This window comes from Ursus maritimus, unplaced genomic scaffold (assembly GCF_017311325.1).
Source record: "Ursus maritimus isolate PB19 unplaced genomic scaffold, ASM1731132v1 scaffold_13, whole genome shotgun sequence".
Classification (NCBI taxonomy): Eukaryota; Metazoa; Chordata; class Mammalia; order Carnivora; family Ursidae; genus Ursus; species Ursus maritimus.
In genome coordinates, this window is record NW_024423675.1 from 21,250,252 (window position 1) to 21,269,614 (window position 19,363).

At 44.2% G+C, this 19,363-nt stretch overlaps 1 protein-coding gene across 2 annotated transcripts in view; it reads right to left on the reverse strand.

Annotated features, from left to right (window-relative positions):
* The window catches only part of SLC22A16 (solute carrier family 22 member 16), a 42,390-nt gene extending 23,688 nt beyond the window's left edge, over positions 1–18,702 (reverse strand). For both annotated transcript variants that reach the window (XM_040627637.1, XM_040627636.1), the window contains exons 1-2: positions 18,623–18,702; positions 2,175–2,654 (exon numbers count right to left, since the gene is read on the reverse strand). In XM_040627637.1, coding sequence (XP_040483571.1) covers positions 2,175–2,654; positions 18,623–18,675 — 533 coding nt within the window. In that variant the 5' untranslated portion in view covers positions 18,676–18,702. The remainder of the gene's footprint in view (positions 1–2,174; positions 2,655–18,622) is intronic.
* Positions 18,703–19,363: the final 661 nt, after the last annotated feature.

Sequence of the window (19,363 nt, forward strand, 5' to 3'; positions counted from 1 at the left end):
TGATGTACAATGCCTTATTTGTTCCATAGTTATACCTATAATTGCACTACTGTTTCGGGGTCCCCCAAGGAACAATCGACTGCTTGTCTAATGATATATCTACTTACCTTAATTATTTGATTCTTGAAGTTTGTCATTTTCTCCATAAAGGGCTTATACACTTTTTCACAGATTTATCCATACATATTTTATATTTTTAGTTTTTTGCAATGGCATTTTTTAAACTTTTTTTTAAAGGGAAGTATAGTTGACATCTGTTACATTAGTTTCAAGTGTACAACATAGTGATTCAACAACTCTATACCTTATGCTATGCTCACCACAAGTGTAGCTGCCATCTGTCCCCACACAATGCTATTACGATACCATTGACTATATTCCCTGGGCTGTACCTTTAATCCCCATGACTTATTCATTCTGTAACTGGAGGCCTGTATCTCCCACTCCCCTTCATTCATTCCACCTACCCCCCCCACCATCTCCCCTTTGGTAACCATCAGTTTGTTTTCTGTATTTATGGGTCTGGTTCTGCTTTTTGCTTATTTGTTTATTCATCTGTTTTGTTTTTTAGATTCTACATATAAGTGAAATCATACGATATTTGACTTTCTGTCACTTATTTCACTTAGCACAATACCCTCCAAGTCCATCCATGTTGCAAATGGCAAGTTCTTGTTCTTTTACATGGCTGGAATATTATTCAGCCATATAATAGTATATATTATACATTATATTATTACATTTTGTTATAATTTATTAATATTATTGTATTAATATTTATCAATTATTTTATTCTATATCAAGTATTAGTTATTATATAATATTCATTGTATATTTATATTTATTTGTATATTTATTTAATTTATTTAATTTGTTTTTATTTATACTATATATGTATATTATATAGTCATTATATAATTATTGTTATGTTATATATTATTAACATATTACATTTTATTGCAAGTTATTGATATATAATAAATAATATATTAATATGTAATATATTAATGATGATAAAATGTATTATATTAATATACTATTTATATATCACAACTTCTTTATCCGTTCATCTGTCAGTGGGCACTTTGTGCACAAGGGCTGCTTTTGCTGCCTACTGCTTCTGCTGACTCTCACTCATGGTGCGTTTTAATCATGTGTTTTGGCTTTGACTGACCTAATTTCCACACCTTCCACACAACTACCCGGAAGGCAGCTATGGAACAGAAGATTCTGAATCATAGAAACATACCGTCAGCCACCAAATAACAACTAGACTCCACTTCTCTAATTTCATTATTCAAACGGCACCTCATGGGATGTGAGTTAGAGGTGGGGAGACCTGGGCACTCCTCCCTTTAGGCTTCCATAGGCTTTGCCTCCATTTGCTTTCACTTCTAGTATGGCCCCCACTACAACAAAGCTCTATACTTTTATTTTGGACACATTTGTTGGCCCCATTAGACTAGCACACCCCAAGGGCAGGGATTTTGACCTAAGCTGTTGCCTTCAGGTTCCCAGGGCCCAGCACATGCCTGTAAAATCCCCAACTATGGGGATCAAATAAATTCATCTCTGTGCATTAGCACAGGTACTTAAAATGCAGTCCATGTCCACAAAGAGATGAACTTTGGGCTATTTAAGTGCTATATATCCATTTTAATGTGTGTTTTTTAAGAAAATATGGCTAGTGTATCAAATCCACAATTTCATAGATATTACTGCTTAGAACCAGGCTACGTCTATTAAAAAGCAAGTCTATCTAAATATGTATATGTATATATATTCAAATAATAACCAGTATTTATTGAGTGGTTATACGTCCAAGGTACTTTTTCTGCATTAATTTTGCAATAACCCTTTGAAGTGAGTGCTATTATTTTCATCGCCAGCTTACAAACCAGTTTCTGAAACACAGGTTATGCCATTTTCCCAGGGCTCATGGCTAGTAAGTGGTAGAACCAGGATCTGAACCCAGGCCGGCTGTCTTCAGAACCCATGCTCTAATCACTATGTGTTTTGTGTCTACCTAAATAACAGATCAGCAAAGAGGTAGGTATTTAGATAGGAGGTATGGAAATGACTACAGTTTTGAACATAATTTCCTGACCTCTAAGAAAACCAGATAAGAACATGAACCCTACACTGATGCAACACCCCTAAATACTTCATTTTACCTGTCAGAAAGGTAGCCAAAAATCATCGCTCCCACCAGGACTCCCAACATAAATGCGGGCTGGATCATCTTGGCGAACCATTCTCGGTTACAGACCAGATTCCACTCAGTCACCACGGTGCTGTCCCACTTGCTCTTGTCATAGATGTAGCCATCCACACAAGGAAAGCTACTCTTATGGCCATTATAATCAGAGTCCAAACCAGACCTGTCATCCCTCCGGAATCGGTGACAACTTGTGAGCTCCCAGACCTCACCATTCTGTAGCTGCACTATAATCTGATCTTCATGGCCTGTGAAAAACAGGATCCAGATGTCCTCCAACTTCCAACTAGAGGTATTGTGGGAAAGAACCCGACTCACGTTGCCCGGAGGCCTGCAGGTATGGTAGGGGGACACTGTCATAAACACAGAGGCCAAGTAGTGGATCCCACAAGAGATGTTCTGGAAGGCACATATAAAATAGAGGAAGATCTGAAATCTGCAAAGAGAAGAAAAGAAGTTATTGTATCTGGCCTGTGGGCTAAAAAAGACTATAAGTAAATATGAAGGGTGTTCATCACATTTAGCTTAATATATATACAGACGGATAAATGCAGAAATAATTACAGATGTCTCTGTGTGTATATATATGTGTGTGTGTGTGTGTGTATACATATATTATTTGTTAGTATATATACATAGCTCTGTTCGGAGAGCCCACAAGCAATGACATGGAGACAGGGGAACTAAAGGGACCCCATGAAAAACTACTTTTTTGCTCCTTTTCCTGCTTCTATTCTTGCTAGGACCTATACCCACACCTTACACATGCCTTATAGAACAGATAATGTATGTCCTCCTTTTAAAGGCCAAGGAGTTCAGATTTCTTTGGAGACTTCCAGCACAGTAGAGAGCATCTAAGGAGTGACCAGGTAGGGTCATCATGAACGTTTTCCAAGACCCCTGGCTCCAGGGCATAAGTAACTTATAGAGGACACCTAAACACTCATCTTTGTTCCCTGATGCCTGAGAAGACCCTGCATGAGACCATCATTCCCAATAAAAACTCCAGACTCCAAGCAAAGACGAAACTCACTCTCCTTTCCTTTCTGACTCTCCCACATGCTCTGTCTGTATCTGCTCTCTTTCTGTCTTCAATAAACTCTGCTCTCATTTGCTCTGGGCTCACGTTTGATTTCTATCCTATGCGAAGCCAAGGACTCTCCTGGCTGGTCCTGAGAGACACCCTTTGGGTCCTTGAACCTGGCCAACCTGCATCAACATCCCAATAGCAACATGCACACCCAGGGCCCAGGTCTTGTTTTCTAAATACCATTCTCCAGTAAAAGGAACCAGGAAAAATGGCTGATTTAAGACCAGGACAGGGAAAATTAAAAATACACCTAAAGCATCTTGTGGAATCAGAAAGTAAAGAAGCAGTCAAAATACAAAAGGTTAGGGGCAGGTCAAAGGGACACGGAAATCAATCTGAAAAAGCTCCCAAGGGGCAAGGCTGAAACAATTTGAGCAACAAAATAAATAGCATGGTATATCACAAGGTATAAAATAAATATACAAGTCTATAATGTTTTGTTTAATTTTATGTGTCAGCAAGACTGGGCTAAGCCCAGACAGCTGGTAAACATTATTTCTGGATGTGTTCGTGAGACTAACATTTGAACGGGTAGACTGAGTAAAGAAGATTGCCCTCACCAGTGGCTGGGCATCCTCAATCCACCGAGGGCCTGACTAGAACAGAAGGTGGAGGAAGGGCAAATTTGCTCTCTCTGCTGGGGCTGAGACATCCGTCTCCTCCTATCCTTGGACATTGGAATTCCTGGTTCGCAGGCTTTTGGACTCAGACTGAAATAGGGAAACTGAAGGACTCCATAAAAACCTGCTTTTTGCTCCTTTTCCTGCTTCTATTCTTGCTATGACCAGCACCCCCACTTCATACATGCCTCAGAATGCAAACAGTATGTCCTCCTTGTAAGGAGCACAGAGTTAATGATTTTTTAGAGTCTGTCTGTACTTTCTCTATACTTTCCATAAACTCTGCTTTCCCCTCCTGCTGGCTCAACTTTGATTTCTATCCTGTGCACAGCCAGGTACTCTCTTGGTTGGTCCTGCGGGACTCCTTCTGGGTCCTCGGACCCAGCCTGCTAGTAACTAGACCAGGACTTACATCATCAGCCCCCCACTTTTCAGGCCTTAAGACTGGGACCTCCAAGTACACCCCTGGCTGTCCTGGATCCCAGCCCCCAGACAGCTCCTTGTGCGACTTGTCTGCCTCCATAAGCCAATTCCTATAACACATCTCTCATCTGTCTCTCTCTATATATCCTATTTGTTCTGCTTCTTTAGAGGACCTTGATGAATACAGACTTTGGTAGTAGTTCCAAAGGAACAGAACTTTAAGAATGAGTTTCCAAATTGGTTCTGGGGTTTCTGAAATTGGTTGTCTAATCTGATTAGATTTAAAAGCACTAATGACTATTTCCAGCAGGAAGGAGGGCACAGACAGTTCACAGTGTGAACTGTTTATAGAAGTACACAAAATTGGGGTGTCTGGGTAGCTCAGTCAGTTAAGGGTCTGACTCTTGATTTTGGCTCAGGTCATGATCTCAGGGTTTGAGATCAAGCCCTGTATCGATCGGGCTCCATGCTGGCCGTGGAGGCTGCTTAAGATTCTCTCTTTCTCCCTCTGCCCCTCCTCCCCTCTCTCTCCCTCTCAAAGAAGAAGAAAGAAAGAAAGAAAGAAAGAAAGAAAGAAAGAAAGAAAGAAAGAAAGAAAAAAGAAAGAAAGAGAGAGAGAGAAAGAAAGAAAGAAAGAAAGAAAAGAAAGGAAAAAGAAAGAAATACACAAAATATCTGCATTGACTACTCCTAACCAACCACTTATAAGGGGCTCAGTGACTCTGTATACGATGCTTTCAAACATTTTTTGCGAACTAAAGAATGTAACGGCATTAGCTGGTTGCTCCTAATGTCCCTGGACAAACAAGTGAAAGAAAAGAGATGAGCTCAAAGGATTTGAATTCCCAGCTCCAGCACTGCCTAAACAGCCTAAGAACTAGGTGTGTGCTGAAAGAGAGCCTTATCTCCTGTAGCCACAGGCCTGAAATTGTTGAAAATCAAACACAGAACCTCATTCTCTGAGTGGCTGAATGACAATGCCTACCTGACCTCTTTGAGTTTGGAAGGCAACATATTCCTCATTTGGGTGTTACTCGGGCCCAGTTACTGAATGACTTGATAAGCTGCTGGTTTTGAGTGAAGCCCAGAACAAGAAAAGGCCCTGCAACTCGTCCAGGCTGCTCTGTCACTTGGGCCACATGGCAGATGCAATGGTGCTTGAAGTGCCAGTGGCATACGGATGCCTTCTGGAGCCTCTGCCAGGCTTTTACAGGTAGATCCTACCACGGGCACTTAGGATTTTCGAACAAAGCCCTGCCACCCTCTGCAGATAGCTACTCTCCTTTTCAGAAACAGCTCTTGGCCCACTATTGGGTCTCAGTATAAATCGAACACTTGATCGTGGGCCACTGAGTTACCATACGACCTGAGCTGCCCAAAACGAACTGGGTGTTACCTGATGTCCCAAGCCATAAAGTTGAGCATGCACAGGTCAACGCTCCATCATCAAACAGAGGTGGAATATACATGATTGGGTGAGCAGGTCCTGAGGGCACAAGTAACATAAAGAAGTGGGCCAAATGCCTACAGTCCCCACACCTGCTACACTGGCTGCTGCTGCTTTTCTTTTTTTTCTGATTAAAGTGGGTTTTTTTATTTAATTGTGGTAAGAACACTTAATATTATATCTATCCTGTTAACAATTGACTGTAAGTACAGTATTATATAGATTTCTAGAGTTTATTCATCTTACTTAACTGAAACTTTACACCTGTTGATTAATAACTCCTCATTGCCCCCTCCCCTCTAGCCCCTGGTAGCCACCACTCCAGTCTTTAATTTCTATGAATTTTACTATCTTAGAAACCTCCTATAAGTGGAATCAGGCAATACTTGTCTTTTTGTGTCTGGCTTATTTTACTTAGCAAAACGTCCTCAAGGTTCATCCATATTGATGCGTATTGCAGAATTTCCTTCTTTTTTCAGGCTGAAATAGTATTCCATTGTAGGTACATCCATTCCTTTGTGGATACACACTGAGGTTGCTTCTGCATCTTAGCTACTGTGACTAGGGCTCCCCACGGAATACCCATTACCACGGAAGTGCTAATACCGCTCCGAGATCCTGTTTTTAATTCTTTTAAATATATACCCAGAAGTGGGATTGCTGGATCATATGGTGGTTCTATTTTTCAATTTTTTGTGGAATCTCCATACTGGTTTCCACAGTGGCTACGCCAATTTGTGTTCCCACCAGCAGCATGCAAGCGCTCCAATTTCTCTACAACCTTACCAACATGTGTGGTCCTTTGTTTTTTTAAATAATAGCCACCCTGACAGGTGTGAGATGGTATCTCATTGTGCTTTTAATTTGCATTTCCCTGATGATTAATGACAAAAGGCATACATACATACATAGGTCATACACCTATTGACCATTTGTATATTTTCCCTGGGGAAGTGTCTGTCTATTCAAGTCATGGGCCCATTTTTTAATCAGGTCATTAATTTTTTGGTTTGGAGTTGTATGCATTCCTTTTTTTTTTTTTTTTTTTGGAAATTAGCTCCCTATCAGATATATGGTTGGCAAATATTTTCTCCCATCTTGTAGGTTGCCTTTTTACTCTGTTGATTGTTTCCTTTGTTGTGAAAAAGCTTTTTGGTTTCATGTAGCCCCACTGGTTTATTTTTGTTTTCTGTTGCCTGTACTTTTGATGTCGTATCTATGACATCAGTGCCAAGATCAGCGTCAGGAAGCTTTCCCCTGTTTTCTACTAGAAGTTTTACAGTTTCCAGTCCCATGTTTAAGTCTTTAAACACTGCCTTCTCTCTCCTACCTTGCACCAAGGGCCTCATGGGAGTTCCCTACAGTCAGCTGACAGAGTGAAAGACTTGGGCCTGATTTTACAGATGGTTCCACACAATGTGCAGGTACCACCTGAAAGTGGACAGTTGAAGCCCTACAGCCCCTCTCTGGGGCAGGCCTGATGGACAGTCGTGAAGGGAAATCCTCCCAGTGAACAGAACTTTGACAAATGCACCTAGTTGTACACTTCGCTTGGAAGGAGAAATGGCCAGACATGTGATCATATATCAACACATAAGCTGTAGCCAATGGTTTAGCGGGATAGTCAAGGACTTGGAAGGCACATGATCAGAAAACTTGTGTCAAAGAAATTTGAAGAAGAGGTATGTGGATAGACCTCTAGGAATAGGCAAAAAAATGTGAAGATATTTGTGTTCCGTGTGAGTGCTCACTAAAGGGTGACCTCAGCACAGGAGGATTTTAATAATCAAGTGGATAGGATGATCCATTCTATGGATACTAGCTGGCTTCTTTTCCAAGCCATCTTGTCATTGCCCATTGGGCTAATGAACAAAGTGGTTATGGTGGCAGAGACAGAGGTTATGCATGGGTTCAGCATCTTGGTGAGCTAATCTAGCTACAGACACCACTGAGTACCCAATCTGCCAGCAGCTGAGACCAGCACTGAGCCCCAATATGGCACCACTCCTGGGGCAAGTGTCTGCTTATTCTACAGAACCATTTGGGCAGCATTTTGTCCTTACTAAAATAGATACTCTGGATATACATTTACCTTCTCTGCACAATGCTTCTGCCAAAACTATCATACTTACAGAATGCTTTATCCACCCTTGGGGTATTCCATGTAGCACTGCTTATGATGAAGAAACTCACTTCACAGCAAAAGAAATGTGGCAATGCGCCCCTGCTCATCAAACTTACTGATCTTACCATGTTCCCTACTATCCTGAAGCAGTTGGTTTGATAAAATGGTGGAAGAGTCTTTTGAAGACTCAATTCCAAAGCTAGCTTGGTGGCAATATTATGCAGGGCTAGGATGAGATTCTCTAGAAAGCTGTGTATGCTCTGAACCAAGGTCCAATATATGGTCCTATTTCTCTCCTAGTGAGCACTCACGAGTCCAGGAATTAAGGGGTAGAAATGGCAATTGCACCACTCACTGTTACACCTAGGGAAACCATTAACAAAATTTTTGCTTCCTGTTCCCACACCCTTACACTCTGCTAGCCTAAAGAACTTAATTCCAGAGGGAAGAATGTTTCCACCAGGAGACACAATAATGATTCCACTGAACTGGAAATAATGACGGCTGCCTGGCCATTCTGGATTCCTCAGGCCTCTGAATTAAAAGGCAAAGAAGGGAGTTACAATGTTGGCTGGAGTGATCGATCCTGACAACCAAGGGGAAATTGGCGGTAAGGAAGAATATGTCTGCAATACAGGTGATCCCTTAGGGTGTCTCTGAGTATTACCGTGCCCTGTGATGAAGGTCAGTGGAAAATTACAACACAATCCAGGCAGGACTACTAATGGTCCAGACCCTTCAGGAATAAAGAGTGGGTCACTCTATCAGGTAAAGGTCCACAGCCAACTGAGATGTTTGCTTAAGGCAAAGAGAATATAAAATGGGTCATGAAAGAAGGTAGTTATAATAAATACCACCTACAACCACGTGACTAGTTACAGAAACAAAGACTGTAATTGTCATGAGTATTTCTTCCTTATTTTGTTATGAATGTGTGTGTATAGACATATATTAAACAAATCTCTTTGTTTTCTTCCTTATTCTCTTTTCATATAACATAAGATGTATTGACTTTATATCAGTTTTTAAATACCTTTACATCATAATATTTCAGTTATAGAATATCAGAAGAGTAAACATCATCAAAGGCCTTTACCTCCCCTTCTGGGGACAGGATTAGTGTATTACAGGTTGTATTCAGGATAGTTCAATCATGTCAATTAAGACCTTGTTATTGTCTTTACTTAGAGTTAAGTTTGGTTTAAGGAGATCCATATGGGTTACAAGTTGACAAAGGGTGATTAACCTGTGATGGTTAATTTTATGAATAAACTTGACTGGGCCATGGGATGCCCAGACAGCTGGTAAAACATTGCATCTGGATGTGTCTGTGAGGGATCTCCAGAAGAGACTGGCATTTAAATCAGTAAACTGAGTAAACATCATCCTTGTCAATGTGGTGGGCATCATCTAATCCGTTGAGGGCCTGAATAGAACAAAAAGGCCAAGGAAGGACTAATTGCTTTCTTTGCTTGGGTTGAAACATCCATGTTCTCCTGCCCTTAGACATTGGTGCTCTTGGTTCAGACTCTGCCTGGGACTTAAACCATCAGGCCTGTGGTTCTCAGGCCTTTGGACTAGGACTGAATTGCACCACTGGCTTTCCCAGGTCTCCTGCTTGCACAGGGCACATTGTGGCACTTCTTGCTTCTATAATTGTGTGAACCAATTCCTGTAATAAATCTCCTCTTACCTACATCTACGTCTATCTATTGATATATCCTATCCATTCTGTTTCTCTGGAGAATCCTGACAAATGCACTACCTGGTTGGACAAACAAAAAGGAGAGAAGAGACAAATCTTTTTTCCAGTAGAATTCCAATTATTATCGATAGACATTCCCCCTCTACAGGAGATGGAGGGGGATTCCCACTCTTTACTTCTGGAGGGCAGGCTAAGACACAGTGAGTCCTTCCCAAAGAATACAGTAGGAAAAAGGAAAAGACAGTAGCTTTACAGTGGGAGAAATCAGACAAATGCTATCTTAACCAAATGTTGAAGGTTAACATGCCCAGTGATGTTGTGTGGGTGTCATGCACCGCCTCATACGATGTGATAAACGAGCACTTCACCTCTGCGGTACCTTCTAAAAGCCATAACCCCAATCTAACCATGAGAAAAACAACAGATAATCCCAGATTGTAAGACATTCTACAGGTTGCCTGGCCAAAATGCCTAAGGATGGCCAAGGTCATAAAAAAAAAAAAAACATAAAAACAAACAAACAAAAACAAAAAACACAGGAAAGACTGAGAAACTACTACAGACTAGAGGAGAGTAGGATAACATACCACCTAAATGCAGTGCAGGACCCTGAGTTAGGTCCTGCAACATGAAGAGAGCGTTAATGGAAAACCTGGTGAAACCTGTATAGAGTCTGGAGTTTACATCATAGTAATACACTAACGTCAGCTTCTTCGTTTGGCAAATGTGCCGTGGTAACGTAAGGTGCTCCCAGTGGCGAAAACTGCCTGAGGGACATACAGGAACTCTGTACTATCTTTGCAACTTTTCTGTAAATCCAAAAGTATCCAAAAAAATATAATTGTATTCTAAATTTAAAAACAAATGTAGAGTCTCCAAATTTACAGGCTCAAACCAACACAGACATATTGTCTGAAATAAAAATTGTCTCACAAGGACAACGGTGCCCACAGGACAGCAGGGTGGAAGACATAACATTTGGACTGCCCCACTCATTTCAAACCCCTGGAATAAAGAGTGAGAACAGCCCCCTTTGGGCAGATGGTTTCAATATTCAGTTTTAAAACGATCAGTGCAGACAATGAAGACAGTTACTATAAAACCGTCATAACAGGAAGTAGAAAATAGGTCCCGTCAGAGCACACTGATGCCAAATTGCACTGTTGACACATGTGACCTTCATCTCCCTGCCTACTTCTCGGAGCAGCCCCCCACCTGGTCCTGGCGCTCCCCCTCACTGGAAGGCGCTTCTGACCATCCTCTAGCTCACTTGTTCTCAAGAGCCTTTACATTCTTAAAAATCTTGAGGATTTTTACAAGGGCCTTGTCTTTATATGAGTTTGGTCAGTATGTATTAGAAACTACACGAAGAACATTTTAAATATCTATTCATCCACTTAAACATATTAATAAGCCCACTGCGTGTTCACATTAAAGAACATCTAGCTATAGTTTTCAAAACAAAATGAAACAAACTTAGTAAGAAGAATGGTGGTGTTTTACATTTAAATAGATTCATAGGGGCGCCTGGCTGGCTTAGTAGGTGGAGTCTGTGACTCTGGATCTTGGGGTAGTGAGTTCGAGCCCCATGTTGGGTGTGGAGATTGCTTCAAATTAAAATCTTAAAAACACACACACACCATTTAGATTAATAGAAGACGGCTAGTTTCTCCAGTCAGTGTCTGTATTCAATCTGATACATTATTACCTCTCAGCTAGCCTCTGGAAAACTCTATTGCACCTTCAGGAGAAACGAGAGTAAAGATGGCAACTAATTGTCTCTGTGTGTTACTATGACAGCGGTTTGGGCCTTGCAGACCCAGAGATGGCTCAGGGCACACTGTGAGAACTGCTGGCTTCAGGGTTTCCTCCCCTTGCCTCTCATCCCTCCACAGGAAACACCTCCCCGTTCAGCCCCTCTTTACCCTTCACTGCCCGCTCCTCCCAGGCCAGCTTTGCTATTTGCTTCCCCTGCTCCGCCGTCATTCATTTACTCATTTTCTCTCCCACTGCTTTCTTTCTCTTTCCTGGCTGCGATAGACAGCTAAAGTACCGTTCTGTTATTTATGTTTGAGTTTTTAAAGAACCCCAGGTGAATGTTTTCTATTTCCCTACCACATCAACAACAACAAAAAGGCTCCCGTGAAAGGTTGAATGAAAGTCCCACGAAGGCAGAACCTGTAATGCAGTCACTTTAGAATCTCCAGTGGCACCCAGCACAGTGTGTAGTGCGGGCTCTGCAGAATGTCACAGAATCCCTCGGGGTTAAAACGAACAGCGCTGAGGTTAATGCATACTGAGTGCTTCTGGTAAAGAGAGGGGCTCAAGAGGCCAGTGTATAAAAAATTGTGAAAAAGTGTTTTTTTGACTGGGTTCTCCAACAGCAAAAAAAAATGAATGTGTGTATGTGTGTGTGCGTGCACAGATGTATAAAATTAGCATATATGGATCCACGACATTTATATGTTTCATTAACATCTTGTGCAGGTTGAAATAAAAATTTGCATATATATTTACTTATAAACATACATTCATATGTAAAATAGGTGTTTCTTATGGTACTCCAAAAGATCATCTTTGCCCACCACAGGGGTGAACACACCCCACTTTGAAGACTATCACAAGTTGGCAAAGCTAAGCAAAGTCGGAGGGGTGGTGATGTGAAGTTATCAAGCTGGCTAGCCCTCCAAGTCCTCAGGGATGACTGCCAAGATGGTACATGGCCCCCATTCCTCACTTCTCATAGAACCCCATGTAGATAAAGAAGTAAGATGGGATCAGTTTAATGGGTTGTGGCTATCAGGACACCACATGCCAGAGCTGGCCACAGTTTCAGAATTCAATTCCGTATCTGGCACTGGCCCCGGCAGCTAGCTCAGAAAAGAAAAACGCAAAGCTTAAGGTAAGCAAAAATCAAGTGACTTTTTTCTAGCAACAGAGAGGGAGGGAGAACAGACAAATACTATTCTCAGGGTCTTTGGGGGATGGGCGACCAAGAGAAGAGCCTAGAGCCCTGAAGCTTGAGGCCTTGGGGCTAAAGGTGAGCCAACTCTGTTTTTCCAGAAAAGGTGCCCCTGCCCAAAGAAAAACCATCAGAAATCTGCCTAGTCCACACAGAGAGGCTAGACAGGAACAGCAGGCTGGGAAGACAAGCCCGACTTGCTGTGACTCAGAAGATCCCGAGAGGCTAAGATCACAGCGGAAGGGCGGTGCTGGAACCCTCAGCCCTGCAGGTCACTAGCCCCCCGGGCAGAGGCTGCCAGATGTCACGGTAGAGCCCCGGGGTCAAGGCTCTGCCCACGGCACACACTGAACTACCTGTGAGCACCTGGCAAGGCTGGTGGATCACCTGCCCCCAGGCAACAGGCTTGTGAATTCGGAAGCTTTTTCTTCCCTTCCTGGCAATCCCTCAGGAAGCATTTCCCAGCCGATAAGGATGATCATTAGCTAGAAGGGCCCTATTAGAGAATTCCATCTGAGCAGTTCTGCTGCCATCAGGAGGATTCTAGATGGGCATGTTCTTGCACAGCAGAGGTTCCCCCATTTCCCTCACAGAGTTTACACCTGTTGCTTGTGCTGTACATAACACCTTATTCGGCCTTGTCCTTGTCACTGTGTGTTGGATCATGCACTTTAGTGTCTGGGTTGGTAACTAAATAGATTCATCCCCTGGAATGGCTCCACCATTGAAAAGTTCACATTCTGCTGACCACAACTTCCCATCCTCCCAGCTCCCCCAGTCCTTCCAACTGACCGCACATCCCCAGCACCAACCAGGTGCCCGGTCTTTGGACCCCACCAGCTTCTCTAGTTCATTGCCGCCTTCTTGGCTTCAATTCCTTCCCCAGCCAGCCTGAACCCCATAGTCAATGCTATAGCTACCTACACACACACGCACACACACTCCAACAGAGCACCCACCCTGGCAGGCCTCTGAAGCTAGGATTTGTTTTCTCTGTCCCACCCCTAGTGATATGGCTCAGGACATCTGAGGTAGGATCCAGAACTCTATACAAGCTTAAAATGTTTCCTAAGAGATTCTGATATGGATGAGAGACTCTACCCTAGGAAATTGAATTCTCTGGCTGAACAATCTGTTGATACAAGATTTGACATTCAAAATATTTAACAATCGTTGTGGAGCAACTGGAACTTTCATAAACAGCTTGTGAGGGTATAATGTGTTATAACCACTCTGCAAATCTGTCTGGCAGCTGACCACAGGCACACTCAGCAACAGAGTGTTTCCTCTCCCTGGTATGTACCCAACAGAATGTGGGTACAAAACTCCTGCCCTTCCATTCTGCAAAGTGACCTTCCTAACACCTGAACTCCTTAGCATGCCATACAAAAACCTTCTTGGGGATGATTGTGAGCTTCTCTCTCACCTTCCTTCTCTCACCCTCATACTACACCTTAAAAGATGTAGACAAGAAAGACTACGCAGGATAAGCCCAACCTGGAGACAATCTAAATGTCTATTAACAGTAAATGAAAAGTTGTGGAATATTCGTGCCATGACATACTCTACACCTGTGAAAATCAACAAAGTACTGTGACATACAATATGGGTGAACCTCCCATATATGATGTTGAACAAAAGAAGCCAGACCAAAAGTACATGATTTTTTACTCTGTTTATATAAAGTTTAGAAACAGGGAAAACTCAGTCGGGTGGCTAAGTTAGCTACGTGTCTGCCTTTGGCTCAAGTCATGATCCTAGGGTCCTGGGATCAAGCCCCACATCAGGTCCCTGCCTCTCCCTCTCTGTCTGTGCTTGTGCTCGTGCGTTCTCTCTCTCTCTCTCAATTAAATAAATAAAATCTTTAGAATCAGGCAAAACTCACCTATGGCGGTAGATATGAGGACAGTAGTGAGTGGGGGAGGGGGAGGGAGTAGTGCTTGGGAGAAAGCATGAGAATGGGTGGTCCAGCAGTGGTAACATGGCTATGTTCACTTTATGATGATTCGTCAGGTTGTAAATTACGGCACATAATTTCTGTGTATATGTAACATATCAATTTAAACATTTTATATCTGCAAGACCCAGAGAGCAGGAAAAGTATTCACCAATGCCCTGCTGAGGCATGATTGGAATGGGTACCAAGTCACACCCAGTCTGTCCATATGGTGCCTACCAGCTGGATTTCAGCCCTGGATGGCAACCCAATCGAGATTGACAAGGAGGCGTCTTGCTGAGCAATACATTATTTATCCAAATGCCTATTAAATGTCTCAACCTGGAATTCCCACGAGGAACTCAGTACACTCTCAAATCGATCCAAGCCCCAAGCCTGCCCCACCTGGAGTGTAACTGTTTTTGAGTTTGGGACACCATCCTCTACATAAACCAGAAATACGGGGCATGGGGTGGAAGGCCAACAGGTCCTTCCCACTTCTCCTTCATAACCAGGAGGTCCCATTAATTCCACCTGTTAAAACTGTCCAGGCCTCCCTGCTCACACACGCCTTGCCTCAGCCCAGACCCTCCTTATCTCCCACCTGGGCTCTTACCTGGGTCTTCTTTGGGCTCTGCCCAAACTCCTCCCCTTTCAACATACCTTCTATTCTGCAAAGTGACCTTCCTAATAACCTGAACTCCTTAGCATACCACACAAAAACATTCTTGGGGATGTTCTTCTCTCACCTGCATACTTCATACTCCAGGAATAATAAACCACCTATCAGTCTCCAAACAATCCATGCTAGTTCACATAACTATGCTTTCTATGTGCCAGAAAGGTCTGAAATATCCTTTCAATTGAAACTTCCCTTTCCCTGTTGCAAGGATAACTTCTTGAGGAAACAAGACCCTACTTCCCTAAGCATCTAGCACTGTGACATATCACTCTGTCCCTTACAAAGATTGTTGTCCATCAGGTGTTATCCACGGGCCCAACGTAAGGCCCCTCCAGGATAATACTTATAGATACAACACACCACTGGGTTCACAGCTAGAGAGACACGCTAATGGAAAAAGAATCACACAGACGCAATAGGCAGAAAACCCAGAAGCAAATAAAAACAAAGATGACCAGAATCCCCAGAAAATGGACCCACGTAATTTGGGTGACAGGTGAAGAAATTACTTTCAGTCCTTGATTTATATCATTCTGTACAAAGAAGCACAACTGGTGGCATCCCACCATGGTTAAGAGCATGGACTCCAGACCCAGACTGCCAAGGTTTGAATCTTGTGTCTGTTACTTATAGATCCTTAAACTTACTCCTTAACCTTTCTGTGCCTCAGTTTCCTTAACTAAAAAGTGGGTTGTTCTGGGAATGAAAAGAGTGAATACATGTACAACACTATGGCACACTGTAAGTGCATAGAAGTGCTAGTTATTATGATGTTCCTAAGGGGAAGTCAAAAAGGAAGAACCTAAACAGCTTCATATATTGAAAACAAAACAAACAAGGCAAAACAAAACTACCTATGTCCATAGGTGTGAATCAGCTACAAACTCCACATTCCAACTCTGATATTTTAAATCATTTCTCTCCTTAAACCAAGACAACTTGGGGACCCAGGTTCTTAGATTATCCCCGCATAGATGCCTGAGTGTGTTTCCTCAATTCCCTGTCACCTGGACCATAAGCCGACTTTTATGGAACTTCAGTATGGCTGCAGAACAAGACCTGGAATGGCTTTTTAATTCTTCAGTCCTGCTTTCCTCTCTTAAAGGTGATTAGGATAGTGCTTTCTCACCCTAGAAATGACTAATGAGAAATGAAAGATAATTAGGTTTCCCTACTTAACACTTTCACTAGGTTTCCTTAAAAGAAGGCTAAATAACAAAATGCAATGACCTCCCTTTTTACTTATAAACAATAAAGAGCACAGTTAAAGCAAAAATCAGAGAAAACTGGGGGTCTTGTGCTCTGGTCACACTGTTTTCACCTTCTCCTGTAAGCATTAGCTTGTTACCCTTACCTTGCTACATGCTGCTTTCACAAGGCAACTGTTCCCACCAGGATCAGGACTCAGGTAACAATAATAGCCATGCTTTGTTGAGAACTTCCTGAATGTTAAGACTTTTGTGTACATTATTAGGGCCGTCTAAGAGTTGTCTCCCCCAATCCATTCTCCTCTTCTCCCACCATGGAGAGCTTCATTTGACCAATGTGCGTGAGGACAGTGGGAACAGATGCCTCAAGCACAGAGAGAGGGCCCCATGCTGTGGATGGTGGAGCTGCCTCACCCACTTGGGTCCCTGGATGATCCCATGGGACAGAACCTACCCTGAATAGTTACCAGAGTGGGACAAACTTCCAACTGAGGGATCTCTTTCTTAGCCAAAAACTAACATAATGACCTGAGTTAATCCCTAAAATACAGAGGGGAAGAATGGTATTAGTGCCTCTTATCTCATAGGGCTACCATAAGGATGTAAGGGGAGGCTGCATGTGGAGTCCTTACAATAAATATTTGGAGTACTATTATTACCCCCATTTTACAGATGAGGACGTAGTAATTAAAATGCTCAAAACCATACAGTTAATATGTGGTAGAGCCAGGACTGGAATTCAGACATCCAGCCCCAGAGCTGACTGGTAATCCCAATGCTATTCTGCATCAAGAAGGATAAACGAGATAATATATAAAGACCCTGGTGGAACCCTGGGGTTGGTACCTAATTGTGCTCAGGAGAGCATCATGGTTGAGAACGTGGGCTGTGGAAGCTGATGGGCATCCAGCGACATCCAATCCTGCCCTGCTATTACTGGATCTGTGATGGAGGCACAAGCCCCGCTTTTCTCATGTGTAAAATGAGTGATACCACTGATCTCATGGAGCTCTAGTGAACATGTAGAAAGAGCTTCTGACACAGCCAGGCACAGATCCATGTTCAATAATACAGGTCTCAGGAGGAAGCAGTAGAGAGCCTCTTGCCCCTCCTCCCACTGCTCAGCTGCTTTTTTTGGGGTGGGGGGCAAGGAATAATAACCAACACTTGTGCAACTTTCCAACTTGGAGAGCAGCACCACATCATCTCTTCACTACAAGCCTGGGAGGGAGGTAAGGCAGGAATGATTGTGATTCTCATTCTGTGGATAGGAAACTGAGGCACAATATTCCCAGAATCATATTAGAAGTAAGAGGCAAGCCAGGATTCAGACTCGGCTCTGTTCTCCTCCGATTGTCATGCTGTATTGCCCCTCGGACCCAGCTGCCTCTCCTCTGAAAACGTTCTGGGTCAGAGGAGCATTTCTCCATGAATGAATAAATGAAATATTTTAATGTCTTAAATAATTTAACAAATGAAAGGAGGGTGTCAGGTGGCTCAATCTGGGTCCCAGTATATGGTGTCTGTGGGTCCCTGGCCCCACCAGCCTCAGTTTCCCAATCATTAAAATAAGGATGCAAACACTTCCTCTGCAAGGGCATCAAATGAAGCACTGTGTGTAACCACCTGACACAATGTACCTGGCACTTACTAGGTTTCTATAAATGGCAACAAAATCTGACCAACGGTTGTTCCTGGGGCAATACCTGCCAGGCACAGAGGGAGACCCTACGGGGCGAGCTGGACAGCAGTCCTCCGGGAAAGTGAAAGAGGAGCCGCTTTGGCGGACCAGAGGAACGGGCCGCCAGGGACAGGCACTCCTCTACTAGGGTGACCCGGCGTCTCTGGCCGTGCCTGGGGACTCCGGCTCCCGCAGAGGACGCACCCGGGTCCCACCCGCCGCAGCAGGCAGGCCGGCTGGGGCCCGCACCCACCACTCCCGAGGCTGGCCCCGGGGCACCTCTGCTCGCTGGAGGGGAAATCCTGGCGTCAGAGTCCGAAAGGACGAGGCCAGGTCGGAGCCAGGAGTCTGGATGAGGGTCTTCCGACTTCCCCACGAAAGTAGAGGGAGTGGTTTTCGGATCACTAGCGCTGCGCGAGAACTCCACTGCAACGGAAAGAAACAGACCCCACCGGCGCGTCCTCCACGTGGCTCCCGCTCCCCTCCGCCAGACCTCCTTCCTCCTCCCCACCCCCAACTCCCTACCTGCCGAAGTGCCCCACGTGGTCAAAAATCAGCTCCAAATTGTGGGACCGCATGGTGCCGCCGTGCACTGCGCTCCCAAGCTGGACACGCTGAGCTCGCCGAGCGCCCGGGGCCGCGGGCACCGTGCCCCGCTCCGCCCCACCCCGCCCCGGCCAGCCGCGCCCCGGGGGGCCAGCCCGGCAGTCCTTGTCCCCCCGCGCGCCACTGGGCGCGGGCCACGCACGGGGCCGGGCTGGCTTCCTCCGTCCCAGACACTGTCTTTCCTCCCCGCCAGCGCAGTCTCCTGCTTCTCCCCGCCGCAGCTGTGGCCCGGTCCCTGGTACGCTGTGGTTCCGGGAGCCCGCCGTCGAGCCGGCTCCCTCCCCGCCGCCCCGTCCGACCCTCAACACGCACCGCGTCCGCGTGGTCGCCTCTGTCTCGAGACAGCCCAAGGCAGGAATGCAGAGGCCCGGGTTGGGTTTGGAGGCTACAAGAACATAGCAACTTTGAAAGGACGTGCCTTACAAGCACGGCTCTTAAACTTGAGTGCTGACGGGTGTACCGCAGAACTTGGTTTTCCACGTACATTTCTGGACTCCACTCTTGACCAGGACAAATACCGCTTTCGGAGAAGACCAGCAGTTTGACGGCCAGGACAGGCTCTCCAAGAGCAGAGCATAAAGAACAGATTTTGATGACCCTGAGGAGTGACAGGATCTCACAGGACTGTGTTCCAGCATCTATGTTTTACAAAGGGCAAAG